General features: G+C 41.1%; 1 protein-coding gene across 5 annotated transcripts in view; it reads right to left on the bottom strand.

Annotated features, from left to right (window-relative positions):
* Window positions 1-14040, bottom strand: part of ATM (Serine/Threonine-kinase ATM-like protein) — a 533430-nt gene that overhangs the window by 503918 nt on the left and 15472 nt on the right. For all 5 annotated transcript variants that reach the window (XM_089417581.1, XM_089417585.1, XM_089417584.1 and 2 more), the window contains exon 4: window positions 13014-13157. In XM_089417581.1, the coding sequence (XP_089273707.1) occupies window positions 13014-13157 (144 nt within the window). The remainder of the gene's footprint in view (window positions 1-13013; window positions 13158-14040) is intronic.

The raw sequence follows: 14040 nt of genomic DNA, 5'->3' as shown, positions 1-14040 counted from the left end.
TTATAGAGAAAATGTTATGGAACATACTATCCCTCTTAAAGATGAAAATGTCAAACCCTTTAGGCAGAAACTTAAGCAAATCAATCTTAAGATAGCCCCCTTGGTGCAAAAAGAATTGCAAAAGTTGCTTCAAGCTGGTATTATTGCTCACACTAGACATTCCACATGGTGTTCAAACTTGGTTGTTGTAAGGAAGATGAATGGATCAATCAAGCTATGTGTAGATTTTTGAAATCTTAATTTAGCTTGTAAAAAAGATAATTACCCTTTACCTAATATGGAAATATTATTGCAAAGGGTAACAGGATCTGGAATGATGTCTTTGTTAGATGGACTTTCAGGATACAACCAAGTCTTGGTGAAGAACGAGGATAGGCATAAGACAACATTCACCACTCCATGGGGTACTTTTGAATATTTGAAGATGCCTTTTGGATTAACGAATGTTGGAGCAACTTTTCAAAGGGCTATGGACTATGCCTTTAAAGGTCTAATTGGAAATTTATTGAAATCTATCAAGATGATTTAACTGTTTTTTCTAAAAATGGAATTTCCCATATAGGCCACCTAAGGCAAATTTTTGATAGGTGCAGAGAGTATGGAATATCCTTAAGTCCTACTAAATCTATTTCTGGAGTGACTAAAGGGAAGTTGTTTGATCACATTATTTCAAAGGATGGGATCAAGATTGACCCCGAAAGAGTTGAGGCTATTCAAAAGATTCATTTGCCTCATAATATTAAACCCTTCAATCCTTCTTAGGAAAGATTAATTTTCTTAGAAGGTTCATTCCAAATTATGTTGAGATTGCCAAACCCATCCAAACCCTCTTAAAGAAAGATGTTAAGTTTGTTTGGGAAAATGAGGGTAGAAAAGGTTTTCAGGAAATCAAGGATTCTATTGTCAAAGCACCTGTTCTAGTAAGCCATGATTATTCAAAGGAGTTTTTGATTTTCTCTTTTGCCTCCGAAGATACTATTGCTGGGGTGTTGCTTCAAAAGAATAATGAAGGGCATGAGCAGCCTATTGCTTTTGTGAGTAGGTCCCTTCAAGGGTGTGAGTTGAAGTATAGCACCATGGAGAAGTAAGCTTATGCTTTAGTCAAGTCTCTTAAACAATTCAGAGTTTAGGTGGGGTATTCTAGGGTAATTGCATTTGTTCCCCACTTTGTTGTAAAGGATGTTTAGTCCAAGCGGATTGCTTAGGAACTCGAGCTAGGTGGGTCTTGAAGATTCAAGAGTATGATTTGGATATTAGACCTACCAAGCTAGTGAAAGGCCAAGGATTGGCCAAAATCTTGATTAAAGGAAATGAGAAAGCAATAGGAATGATTTGTCAAAATGATTTGGAATTAACTACATCGTAACTACAAAGATTGGGTCAACTTGAATGGTATCAAGACATTATTTATTATTTGCAAAATTTATCATGTCCTAACCATTTAGTTGGCCACAAGTGAAGAGCATTAAAGCTTAGAGCAACCAAGTATTGCACTATGAAGGATGGTCTAGGTTGGAGAAATCCGGAGGGGGTAATACTTAGATGTGTTGATGAAGTTGAAGCCAAAAAGCTTCTATCTGAGTTTCATTCAAGATTTTGTGGAGGGCATTATGCTGCTAAGATTACTACCCACAAAATCTTGAGAGTTGGTTATTTCTAGCCTTCTATTTTTGTTGATGTGCACAAGTATGTTAGAGGTTGCCAAGCTTGTCAACTATTCACTGGGAAGCAGAAGTTAGCTTCTTTGCCTCTTCAGCCTCTAGTCGTAAAGGCTCCCTTTCAACGTTGGGGGCTAGATTTTATAGGGAAATTTAATGAAAATTCTGTGAAAATTTCTAAACTGAAATTCTATTGCATCAACTGACTTATTTCACCTACTTATTATTCACAATAAGTTATTTACGAAATCCCTTCAACAAATATTAAAATAAATTACACTGCAATTATCACACAATTACCCAGAGAAAAATACATGCACAAGAACCAATCACATCAACATAGTTGTTTTTGGACAATTGTCCCCGGAAAAACCCAATGTGGGAAAACCGGTGCAGCAGATGAGGGCTTTATTAATCTTCAGCAGCAATTGCTTTTACAAGGAATGATTTTACAAAGAAACTGAAAGAAAACACCTGAGACTTTCCCTTTGAGACTTTCTGACACTTTGGAGACCCTGCTCCCACTCCTGTGTCACCTTTGCGTCACTATGTGTGGCCCAACGTGACTCTGAGTGGCTCTGCGTCCCTCTGTGTCAGCCTGCGTGAGGGCTATGTCTCTCCTCTGGACTGTGTCTCTCTCTGCGTTGTCTCCCACTGTCCCTGCGTCACCTCCTCCTCAGTCACTGCCTGCTGTTGATGCCCTCCTCTTCCTCCACCCTGCAACTCTCCCTCTAAAATCGATCTCCTTTATTTGAGAATCGATTTTCCTTGAGATACTGAGTATCTGTCGATGTGTCTCCAAATGATCCTCAAGCCTTCTCTTATACTTTTCATGTTAATGAATCAACGGTCGAGATTAAGTCTCTAATCAATGGCTAAGATTAAAACAAACTTGATCCTCGTCTCCTAGAAGCTTCGCACCCTTATCTTTATTAATACCATTAATATTTGTATTTTCCTAAGTTTAGACTTAGGAACCCATTAAAAATATTAATTATTTAAATAACTCCTCATCTAGGTGGAATTTCTCAAAACGATTTATGGGTCTTGGAGATCACATGTGCCTTATAGCCTCTCCTCCAAATTTCAAGGCGAGAGTACATCCGATGCTACCAAAAATCAACACTCCCTCTTAGCGAAGAATGTGCTCTAGTAATGCTTTATCACTGAAACATCACACTGATCTTCCGCATCAGTACCTGTGTTGATGCTAGGCCTGCTGCCCCATGACACTGCCACTGCTACATCTGTACTGCATCTCCCTCTCAACATGCTGCATCACGCTGCCCATAGCACTGCCACTGCTAACTGCTGCACTGCAACTCTAGTTACTTATCCATTTCTGCTACTGAAATGGATTATTTATCATCCCCATCTTCTCCCTGAAATAAACAAACTTTGTTCTTCCTAGAGCCTTGGTGAGGATGTCTGCCACCTGTTCTCTTGTAGGAGTGTACCTCAATTGTACTGCTCCTCGTTGGACACAGTCTCTGACAAAGTGACACCTAATATCAATGTGCTTCGACCAATCATGAAATACTAGGTTCTCAAAGAGCTTGATGCAACTCTGATTATCACACATGATCCTAGTCGCTTCCATCCTTCTCTTGAATAGATTCACAAGCAATTTCCTGAGCCATATGGCTTCGCACGAAGTTGTGCTAGCTGCCATATATTCTGCTTTAGTTGAGCTCAGAGCCACGGACTTTTGTTTCCTACTACACCAGGAGATCATTATTGATCCAATGTTGAAGCAGTACTCAATTGTACTTTTCTGATCTACTGAACTTCCAGCCCAATCTGCATCAGTGAAACCACTTATCCTGATGTCATTGCCTCAGGTGTACAATAGTCCATGCTCGATTGTTCCTTGTATATACCTGAGAACATGTTTGGTTGCTACCCAGTGCGCCCTCTTAGGTTCCACCATGAACTGATTGAGGGTGTTGACAGCGTAACAAATGTTTAGCCTCGTATTGACGAGACACATCAGGGACCCTATAAGTATTGATTTCTGGTAGCATCGGATGTGCTCTAGCCATGAAACTTGGTGGAGAGTCTAAGGCACATATGATCTCCAAGACCCAAAAATTGTTTGGAGAAATTCCACCCGGTTGGAGAGATATTAAAATAATTAATGTTTTTAATGGGGTTCCTGAGTCTAAACTTAGGAAAATTAAAAATATTAATGGGTATTAATATAAAACTGGGTAAGAATGTTCTAAATGACATGGATCAAGCTAGATCTAGTCTTAGTCGTTGATTAGGGACTTAATCTCGGTCGTTGAAGACTCATTAGAAAAAGAATAAGAGGAGGTTTGAGGGTCAATTGGAGATAAACTCATGTCGGCTCACTTGAAATGACACATCTATTCGAATGTTAAGGTCGGCTTAATATATGGTCGAACTACTATAAATACCCAGATAGGGTCTTCCCAAAAGTGCAATACAAAATTCAGATATCTCTGAAGTTTTTCGGTGGGTAATTACAGTCAACCAAGTTCAGATAGCCTGAGATTTTCAGTACTAGTCACAGTCAACTATTCGTGGATCTCTCTCTGAAGTTCGGATAAATGATGCCAGTCTTCAAGCTCGGATCTCCAAGGATGATTTCTCTGAAATTCGGGTCACAGTCACAGTGATAAGAAAGGATTCTAGCTTAGATGTCAAGATACATAATGAACTCGGACTAGTGATGAAGGAATAGCAAAAACCTTTCATGATGAAGGGACAGCAAAGATACAAGCGAGGATCTATAGTTGACAGTTCAGATGCCTCTGTGATGGACAGTGTTATAAAGTTGATAGCTCGGATGATGAAGGCTAATAGGATCTCAGATCTGGCACAATGAAGACATTACAGAGACTTCAGATGATGCAAGGTATTGTTCAAAGTTATAAAGGAGACAGTACTTTGATGAGCTATGTGCTATGACTCTGTGTAGATCTACTATAGTCTAGGTGCAACTACAGTAAGAAGATCTCGGTGCTATCACAATGACAACAAGGATCAAAGGAAAGAGGAAGAGAAGAAGAGAAGGCAGTGTCTTGGTCTTGGAGTGGCTACTAGACCAAGGGTCTTGGTATTCGTCAATTGGAATCTCTATAAGAAGAATTTGTGCGGGTTTTCCGCTCAAAGAGTGAGAGGTTTTGGCCCTAGCAGAAAGCCAACATCTTGTGTTCTTGTCTCTTTTTGTTTTGGTAACTATTTGAAGAAGTAAAAGAACATACACTAATAACAACAGAAGATTGTGCTAATAAGAAAAAGTTAAAAGTACCTCACAAATAGTTATCATGGATGAAGAATTTTATTAATCTAAATTGCCCTAGATTCTTCAACAAAAAGGAGGTAGCCAGAGAGACCGAATATTGGAAATCAATATCAAAGTGGGGAGGGGCTTTCCTAGGGAAAAGAGTATATCAAAAGTCATAGTGGAATGGCGGAGCACTAAAAGTAGCTAACATCTTCTCTAAGCAAGAAAGGCATGCCTCTTGTGCCAAAGGAGATGGTGGTTCTGTATGTTCACTCATAATCATAAGTTGGTCATGGAAAAGAACAGTCAAGTTACCTATAAATAGCTTTACATTCCTCATCATACCATTGATTCATGAGACAGTTATTCAGGAAATGGACAACTTTTCCATGGTAGATGATGTAAGGGTGAGAATCAAGGGCAACCTCCCAAAGGATATGCAATAAAGAATCATAATCGCTTGAGGCAGTCATGACAAAGGAAAATTAAAAAAGTTAAGAATAAAATCAGAAAGGCATGTGGCATAGGCATTCACGTACCCAAGGTCAAAATGGATTGTGATAGGTGGTTCCCTTAGGCTTTGATCTTTGGCCTAGGGAAAAGTGTCCAAAAGAATTTAATTTTTCTCCTAAAGTGACTTTATAATTTTATAAAGTTAAATCTAATTTTAAAGTGACTTTAAGTGATAAAGTTACTAAGTCTAATTTTAAAGTGACTTTTATAAAGTCAATGAAAAATTAGAAAGGAAAAGTGACTTTGGAAATAAATGACTAAGTGGGTCTTTATTAAAGCGGGGTGAATTAAAAAATAAAAAGTGAGATTTAAATGAGCATTTAATCTCAGCCTTAGATCTCAATCTATTTCAGCCATTGGATTTAGGGATCACCCAAAAATCACTTGGGGTTAGATTAAAGGAGGAAAAGGTCATTCATTCTTTCATGAGCAGATTGGGAGAAGGAGAGCAAGAGAGCAAGAGAGATTTCTGAGCAGGGAGGAGAAGGAGACAGCAGCTTGGCACACATTCCAAGGTAGTAGTTGAGCAGATTTGTACAGCTGATTCAGCACACAGTGAAAGGCAGATTTTGGCACGATTTTCGAGGAGTGGTTTGCACAAAAATCGAGTAGTTTGCTGGTTTTTCTGCACGCAAAACAAGGGCGTACAGTGCATTTATTGTAGGTCGTACATCGCATTTAATGATGTCCGTACAGCTGCATTTAATGATGTCCGTACAGCTGCATTTAATGCTGAAAGTAGGCACGAAAATCGAGGAGGCCGTACAACATTTATTGTTGTCCTGTTTGCTGTAATTTCCAGATTGTTGTGAGGCACGGGAAAAGAGATAAGTTGTAAATTTGCTTGCTGATTTTTTTGCTGAATATTTCTCACTGTAAAAAGGCAATTTTCAGAAATAAAGAAGAGCTCTCGAACTGGTTTTCCCCAAGAGTTGTAAGGGGTTTTTCCAGGGTCAAGTTGACCAAAAATCTCAATGTTTAAATGTGTTTTAATGGTTGTCTATTACTGTTGATTTTTATTTCTGCAATTTCCAGCATTCTGTAAAATTTCCAGAATTTGTGTTTTTCAACAATATTTATTTTTTCAGCTTGTTAAATGTATGGTTATGGGAAAGGACATTTAACTACATGGGAGAAATAAGGTGAAACTGAAAACCGGGGTGGCAAAACAGAAATTTTTACATGGTATCAGAGCTTGAGTGCTGAAGGGCAGTTTGGGACAGCAAAAAGAAAAATTACAGTTGCTGATTTTTCACTCAGAAAATTCCAGCAAGCTGATTTTTCATAAACAGCAGTTTTATCTTTACTACAGTAGTGCTATTTTTCAGTTTTAGGATAGCAGGATGTCATTGGGATTGAGGGTGGAGGATAGGTTGGATGGGCATACAAATTACAGCGTTTGGAAAGAGAGAATGCAGAGTATCTTTGAGGAGGCAGAAGTCTGGGATATCATGGTGCATACCACACAGAACCCTGTTGTTGTGCTTACTGATGCTACTCAGTTGGCAGCTTATAATAAAAAGAACAACAAGGGTAAGAGGCTGATTCTAGACGGAATCAAAGACCATTGCATTCCTCATGTGAGAGGAAAGAGCAATGTCCATGAGATGTGGACAGCATTGTCCAATCTCTACCAGAGTACCAATGAGAACCAGAAGATGGTCCTGAAGGAGAAGCTGAAGAACATTAAGATGGGTAATGATAGTGCAGCTGGATATCTCACAAAGATTACTAATGTGAGAGATGAGTTGGCAACGATTAGAGAGGTCATTCCACCACTGAGTTGGTGCGGATTACAGTGAATGGCCTCCCCCGTTCATGGTTGAACTTTGCTGATGGGGTTTGTGCACGTGAGACCCTTCCCACATGGGAGAGGTTTCGGGATGATTGCATTCAGACAGAGATCAGGAAAGGTCAGCTTGGGGCAGCCAAGCCAGTTGAGCAGGATGAAGATGTAGCACTGGTGGCAGGAGGCAAGAAAGGCAAAGGGAAGAAGCAGGCTTCCACAAGCAGTGGTGGGGGCAAAGGCAAAGGTAAAGGTAAACAGAGGAACACACAGAAGGACTATTCCAAGGTGAAGTGTTGGAATTGTCAAAAGATGGGACACTATGCAGTTGTGTGTCCGGAGAAGAAAAAGAAGAAGGGGAAGAACCAGGACGTGGCAGCTTCAGCAGAGATTGAGGACTTTGCAGGTCTTTTTGACCGGGAGTTTGCGTTCACTACGTGTGAGTCCTCTAGTGCAGGATCACCTACCACACAGGTTCAGAGGGAGCATGCTTTTCCCTCGATTAGCGGAGCATCTTCAGGTATCTGGTATGTGGACAGTGGGGCTTCACGTCACATGACAGAAGTCCATGAGTACTTCTCAGAGCTTTCAGAGAGTGGCACTGATATAGAGGTAGTACTCGATGATGACAGAGTTGTTAGAGCAGTCGGGGTGGGGACACTGACATTTCAGAGGGAGTCCAAACCTCCCTTGAAAGTGTCAGATGTTCTTTATGTGCCAGGGATGAGGAAGAACCTCATATCCGTCTCAGCTCTGGAGGACAGAGGATATGAGGTACTGTTCAAGGGAGGACAGGTGTTGATGTATCCCAAGGGCACTCCAGCTGATTCAGCTAGAGTGATAGGTGTACGCCATGCAAAGGTGTACAAGTTTGCATTCCAGCCCCTTTTGGCATTGAGCAGTAGTACCGACAGCAGAGCTAGCAGTTCTGAGCTGTGTGAGATTTGGCACCACAGGATGGGACATATGTATCATGGAGCCTTGAGGACATTGCGGGAGATCACTACAGGTGTGCCAGATTTCAGTACTGATCACTTTGATACTTGCAGAGGTTGTGTGATGGGCAAGTTTGCCAAATCCCCTTTTCCCAGGAGTGAGAGCAGAGCGACTGGGATACTTGATTTGATTCATTCCAATGTGAGCGGTCGGATGTCTCATGTTTCCTTGAGTGGATATGAGTACTATGTTTTATTCATTGATGATCACTCCAGGAGGACCTGGATTTATTTTTTGAAGACCAAGAGTGAGGTCTTCAAGCAGTTTCAGGAGTTCAGAGCTCTTGTGGAGACACAGACAGGTCGAAAGATCAAGTCCTTGAGGTCGGACAATGGAGAAGAGTACACCCTTGGAGAGTTTGTTGACTATTGTGCGCAGGCAGGCATTAGGAGGGAGTTCACTGTTCCTTACAACCCCCATCAGAACGAGGTTGCGGAGAGGAAGAACAGATCCATCATAGGGGTTGTCAAAGCCATGTTACATGATCAGGGGTTGCCATTGTTCTTGTGGGCAGAGGCCTGCAACACAGTTGTTTATTTGCAGAACAGGAGTCCACATCGTACCTTGGGGCACATGACTCCGAAGGAGGCTTTCTCTGGGAAGAAGCCTGATATTGGTCATCTTCATATCCTTGGATGCATTACATACTCCTATATACCCAAGGAGAAGAGGACCAAACTAGAGCCCACCGTAGAGAAGGGTATCTTTGTGGGCTACAGTGAGACCTCAAAGGCCTTTCGAATTTACATTCCTGCACAGAGGAGAGTTGTTGTCAGACGGGATGTGAAGTTCGAGGAGGACAGGGCCTTTAGGAGGTCACGGGAGTTAGAGTATCTGAATCAGCCAGACCCTCAACAGCAATTGAGTCAGTCGCAGGGATCCAGTGGGCAGGGATCAGGAGGATCGGGAGGTACATCTATGAGGATTTCAGGTCCGTCAGTGAGCAGTGGCTCGCCGAGCCAGAGGGGTGGTGCTCCAGGCAGCATGCAAAAGCAGTTCACTAGGGAGTCCACTGATGGACAGTTCACACGGTACCTCAGCTTCTACAGGTTCAAGTGCAGGCAGGAGGACAACAAACAGATAGTCAGGAGTTCAGGCTACTGATGATGATGAGGAGGAGGAGTTTCATTCTCCTATGGGAGAAGCATGCTTAGGGAAGAGGAAGCCCAAGTGGCTTCAGGACACCTTGAGAGATGTCACATCTGTTGCTGAGCCGAAGAGGCCGGTCAGAGAGAGTAGACCACCTGAGAGGTTTTGTAGCTATATGGCGATGGTTACCAGCATCCTTGACTCTGAGCCTTCTAGCTATGAGGAGGCAGCTAGGCAGCAGGTCTGGAGAGAGGCCATGCAGGAGGAGTATTCTTCTATCATGAAGAATGATGTTTGGGAGGTGGTGCCGAGGCCTAAGGGCAAATCCGTGGTTACTTCTAAATGGCTTTACAAGGTAAAGCATGCTGCACATGGCAGCATTGAGAAATTCAAAGCAAGGTTTGTGGCTAGAGGGTTCTCCCAGGTAGAGGGAATTGATTATGAGGAGACCTTCGCTCCCGTGGCTCGATATACTTCGATCCGCTCCATTATATCGATAGCAGCAGAGATCGGTTGGAAGATCCACCAAATGGATGTGAAGACTGCATTTCTCAATGGCTTCATACAGGAGGAGGTGTACATTGAGCAGCCACAGGGCTTTGAGGTGCATGGGAAGGAGTCCCATGTGTGCAGACTGAAGAAGGCCCTTTATGGCCTGAAGCAAGCTCCTAGAGCTTGGTACTCCAGGATAGATACATATTTGCAGGGGATGGGTTTCACAAAGAGTGAGGCAGATCCGAACCTTTACTTTATTGTGATTGGTGAGGAGCCTCTCATTCTGGTGTTGTATGTGGATGACTTGGTCATTACAGGTGCAGAGAGACTCATAGAGCACTGCAAGAGAGATCTTGCGACGGAGTTTGAGATGAAGGACATCGGCTTGATGCATTACTTTTTGGGCTTGGAGGTGTGGCAGGAGGAGGGGCATTTCTTCCTGGGGCAGGGGAAGTAAATTGTGGACATCCTTAGCAGATTCCACATGGAGGATTGTAGACCCATGTCGACACCGATGATCACCAACTGGAAGAAGCTTCATGCTTCAGATTACGAGTTGGTGGATCCCACATTGTACATGCAGCTGCTTGGTTCTTTGATGTATTTGGTCAACACTAGACCAGATATCTGTTTTGCAGTCAACACGATGAGTCAGTTTATGTGTGAGCCTAGGAAGGTTCACTGGGTGGCTGCAAAACACATTTTGCGGTACTTGCAGGGGACAGTGGATTATGGTCTGGACTACAGGCAGGGAGATGGAGTGAGATTGGCAGGATACACTGATTCTGATTGGGCAGGTTGTGCTTCTAATAGGAAGAGCACTTCAGGGTGCTATTTTGGGTTGGGTTCAACAGTAGTGTCATGGTTCAGCCGGAAACAGCAGTCAGTAGCACTGAGTTCAGCGGAAGCAGAGTATATGGCAGCCAGTCTAGCTAGTTGTGAGGCTATCTGGCTTCGCAAGATGTTGTTTGGCTTATTTGGTCAGCCATTGAGACCTTCAGTGATTTACTGTGATAATCAGAGTTGCATTAAACTCACGGAGAATCCAATATTTCATGACAGGTCAAAGCATATCGGGATCAGATATCATTTCATCAGAGACTATGTTCAGAAGGGAGCTGTGAAGCTTGAGTATATTTCCACTGATGAGCAGGTTGCAGATATTCTTACCAAAGCCTTACCACGGGGCAAGCATGTCTACTTCAGAGACAAGATGGGTGTGGTGAGGAACACCTTCCTCGGTAAGAGGGAGTGTTGAAATTTAGTACCGGAGGATAGGTGGTTCCCTTAGGCTTTGATCTTTGGCCTAGGGAAAAGTGTCCAAAAGAATTTAATTTTTATCCTAAAGTGACTTTATAATTTTATGAAGTTAAATATAATTTAAAAGTGACTTTAAGTGATAAAGTTACTAAGTCTAATTTTAAAGTGACTTTTATAAAGTCAATGAAAAATTAGAAAGGAAAAGTGACTTTGGAAATAAATGACTAAGTGGGTCTTTATTAAAGTGGGGTGAATTAAAAAATAAAAAGTGAGATTTAAATGAGCATTTAATCTCAGCCTTAGATCTCAATCTATTTCAGCCATTGGATTTAGGGATCACCCAAAAGTCACTTGGGGTTAGATTAAAGGAGGAAAAGGTCATTCATTCTTTCATGAGCAGATTGAGAGAAGGAGAGCAAGAGAGATTTCTAAGCAGGGAGGAGAAGGAGACAGCAGCTTGGCACACATTCCAAGGCAGTAGTTGAGCAGATTTGTACAGCTGATTCAGCACACAGTGAAAGGCAGATTTTGGCACGATTTTCGAGGAGTGGTTTGCACAAAAATCGAGCAGTTTGCTGGTTTTTCTGCACGCAAAATGAGGGCCGTACAATGCATTTATTGCAAGCCGTACAACGCATTTAATGTTGTTCGTACAGCTGCATTTAATGCTTAAAGTAGGCACGAAAATCGAGGAGGCCGTAAAGCATTTATTGCTGTCCTGTTTGCTGTAATTTCCAGATTGCTGTGAGGCACGGGAAAAGAGATAAGTTGTAAATTTGCTCGCTGATTTTTTGCTGAATATTTCTCACTGTAAAAAGACAATTTTCATAAATAAAGAAAAGCTCTCGAACTGGTTTTCCCCAAGAGTTGTAGGGGGTTTTTCCAGGGTCAAGTTGACCAAAAATCTCAGTGTTTAAATGTGTTTTAATGGCTGTTTATTACCGCTGATTTTTATTTCTGCAATTTCCAGCATTCTGTAAAATTTCCAGAATTTGTGTTTTCAGCGATATTTATTTTTTCAACTTGTTAAATGTATAGTTATGGGAAAGGGCATTTAACTACATGGGAGAAATAAGGTGAAACTGAAAACCGGGGTGGGAAAACAGAAATTTCTACAGTGTTGCTGTAGGATCTCAAGAAAGAGCGACTGGGAGGGGAAGAGGAGGAAGGGGAGGGCTTCAAGAGAATAAAGGGAAGGTATGCAGGGTCAGCAACAGGAAGTGAGTGGGAGAGAGGAATTTCAGATATGTTGGATCAAAGTCTAGTTAGCTATTACATAATCCACCACACTAGTCCTGCCACTTTGGGAGAAGCAAGTGTACGCACTGGAGTCAAAGTAGCTGAGGAGCCCATTAAGAATAAACAGACTATGAAATTCACCTAAATCTTTAATTTTTATATTTTAGGTTTTATAAGATCACACTAATTAAAGATTTAAATTTTTCACATTCCTTCTCAAGGACCCACAGATTCAAAGGTTTGAAGAAGAATGATAGAATTTGACATCACACTTCAACAAAGTCATATTCATTATCTGTGATCAAGACATATATGAAACTATAAAAGGAAAAAATTGGTCTGATACAGACAACATCATCTGGTTAGCCTATGAACCAAGACACCTATGTGTATACCAAAATTAACTCAATACATAAAAGTACTGTAGGATCAAAGAAAATCACTACTGCAATTCCTCCAACCTTGTGAGATAATTACAGAATATATTATACGTAACATATATTATGCCATTGTAAACAATCTTGATAGTCACTTACTGAAGTATAACTATAGGTTTCCTACTCTTTTTAATGCTTGCATGAAATGTTGTGAAGGGTGCATATAATGAAACTCTTCTTTATATACAAAACCTAATGCCTGTGTATTTTTAAATTTGCTAAACACCATTTAATCCTCTGAAGACAAACCTTTACATGTGTAATCTAGTTAGCAGAGCCTAAATTACCTGAGCGCTTAACATCTTCTGCATGTTGAACATATATTTTTAAAGTTTTTGCCAAAATGGGCTTTGGCCCTCTCTTCTTGCTCAAAGAGACTTCTGTGCTAATACATTGGTAAAGAAATCCGAGAAGAACAGGCCACGATGCAGCTGCAAGGCAACATGTAAATTAAAGAATTATGTAATAATAACATTAAGCAATAAAATCATAAATTACTACACTTTGTGCGAAATGCAAACCACCTTTAACATTTGCATAACCTGTACTAAAAGTCGTACATATAATAAAAAAATGCCATGATTGATGCACTCAGATAAAACCCTTGAGAATGCACATGCCAGGATTGACCCCATAACTTAAGAAAAAATCCCAGGTAAACATTGTATTGGTTAAAGTTCAAAATGGTAAATGGAGTAAAAGATTGAACAAGTTCCACCCCATCTTTTTGATAACGGAATTCAGAATTTTATAATCTCTGATAATAAAACAAAATATTTTCAACATTGCAAAATTACAGGCATCACAAAGGATGACAAAACAATGTTCCCACAGATGGCTGAGGAAAATGCAGTTAAATTCCAAGCTCTTCAGATTGTTTCCTACAGTTGACTGAGGAAAGTGCAGTTAGATTCCATGCTGTTGGGAGAAATCTTTAAGTAACAAGCAACTTTGTCAAAACCCCCACAAACATGTTGACCAACACTCCAATCCATTCTGTAGGAAGCTTAAGAACAAGATCATTGAGGACTACAAACTTCAAGTCAGTGTTCCACAGGGACGTGTCCCCCAGGGTCAGAGGCACGTGCCCCTCCAACAATAGCAGCCCGCTCCCCCACATACCCTTTCCACTCTCTAGGGACTTGAGGGTGCTGAGGAAATGTTTCCCCATGCCCCCCTTTTTGAGAAGATAAAAGGTAAAAAAAAATGAAGGCATAAAGTTTTCTAAAGACAAATCTATCTCTGTTTCATATTTCACATTCAAACTTCAAACTTCATGCAGCAGATGGGTGTAGAGGACCAATCAATTGGATT

Source organism: Pinus tabuliformis, chromosome 3_2 (assembly GCF_031772625.1).
Source record: "Pinus tabuliformis cultivar Carrire ecotype Pingquan chromosome 3_2, CPIR1, whole genome shotgun sequence".
In the NCBI taxonomy this organism is placed as follows: domain Eukaryota; kingdom Viridiplantae; phylum Streptophyta; class Pinopsida; order Pinales; family Pinaceae; genus Pinus; species Pinus tabuliformis.
Note: the sequence above shows the minus strand (reverse complement) of the source record. Positions and strands in the feature narration are given on the sequence as shown.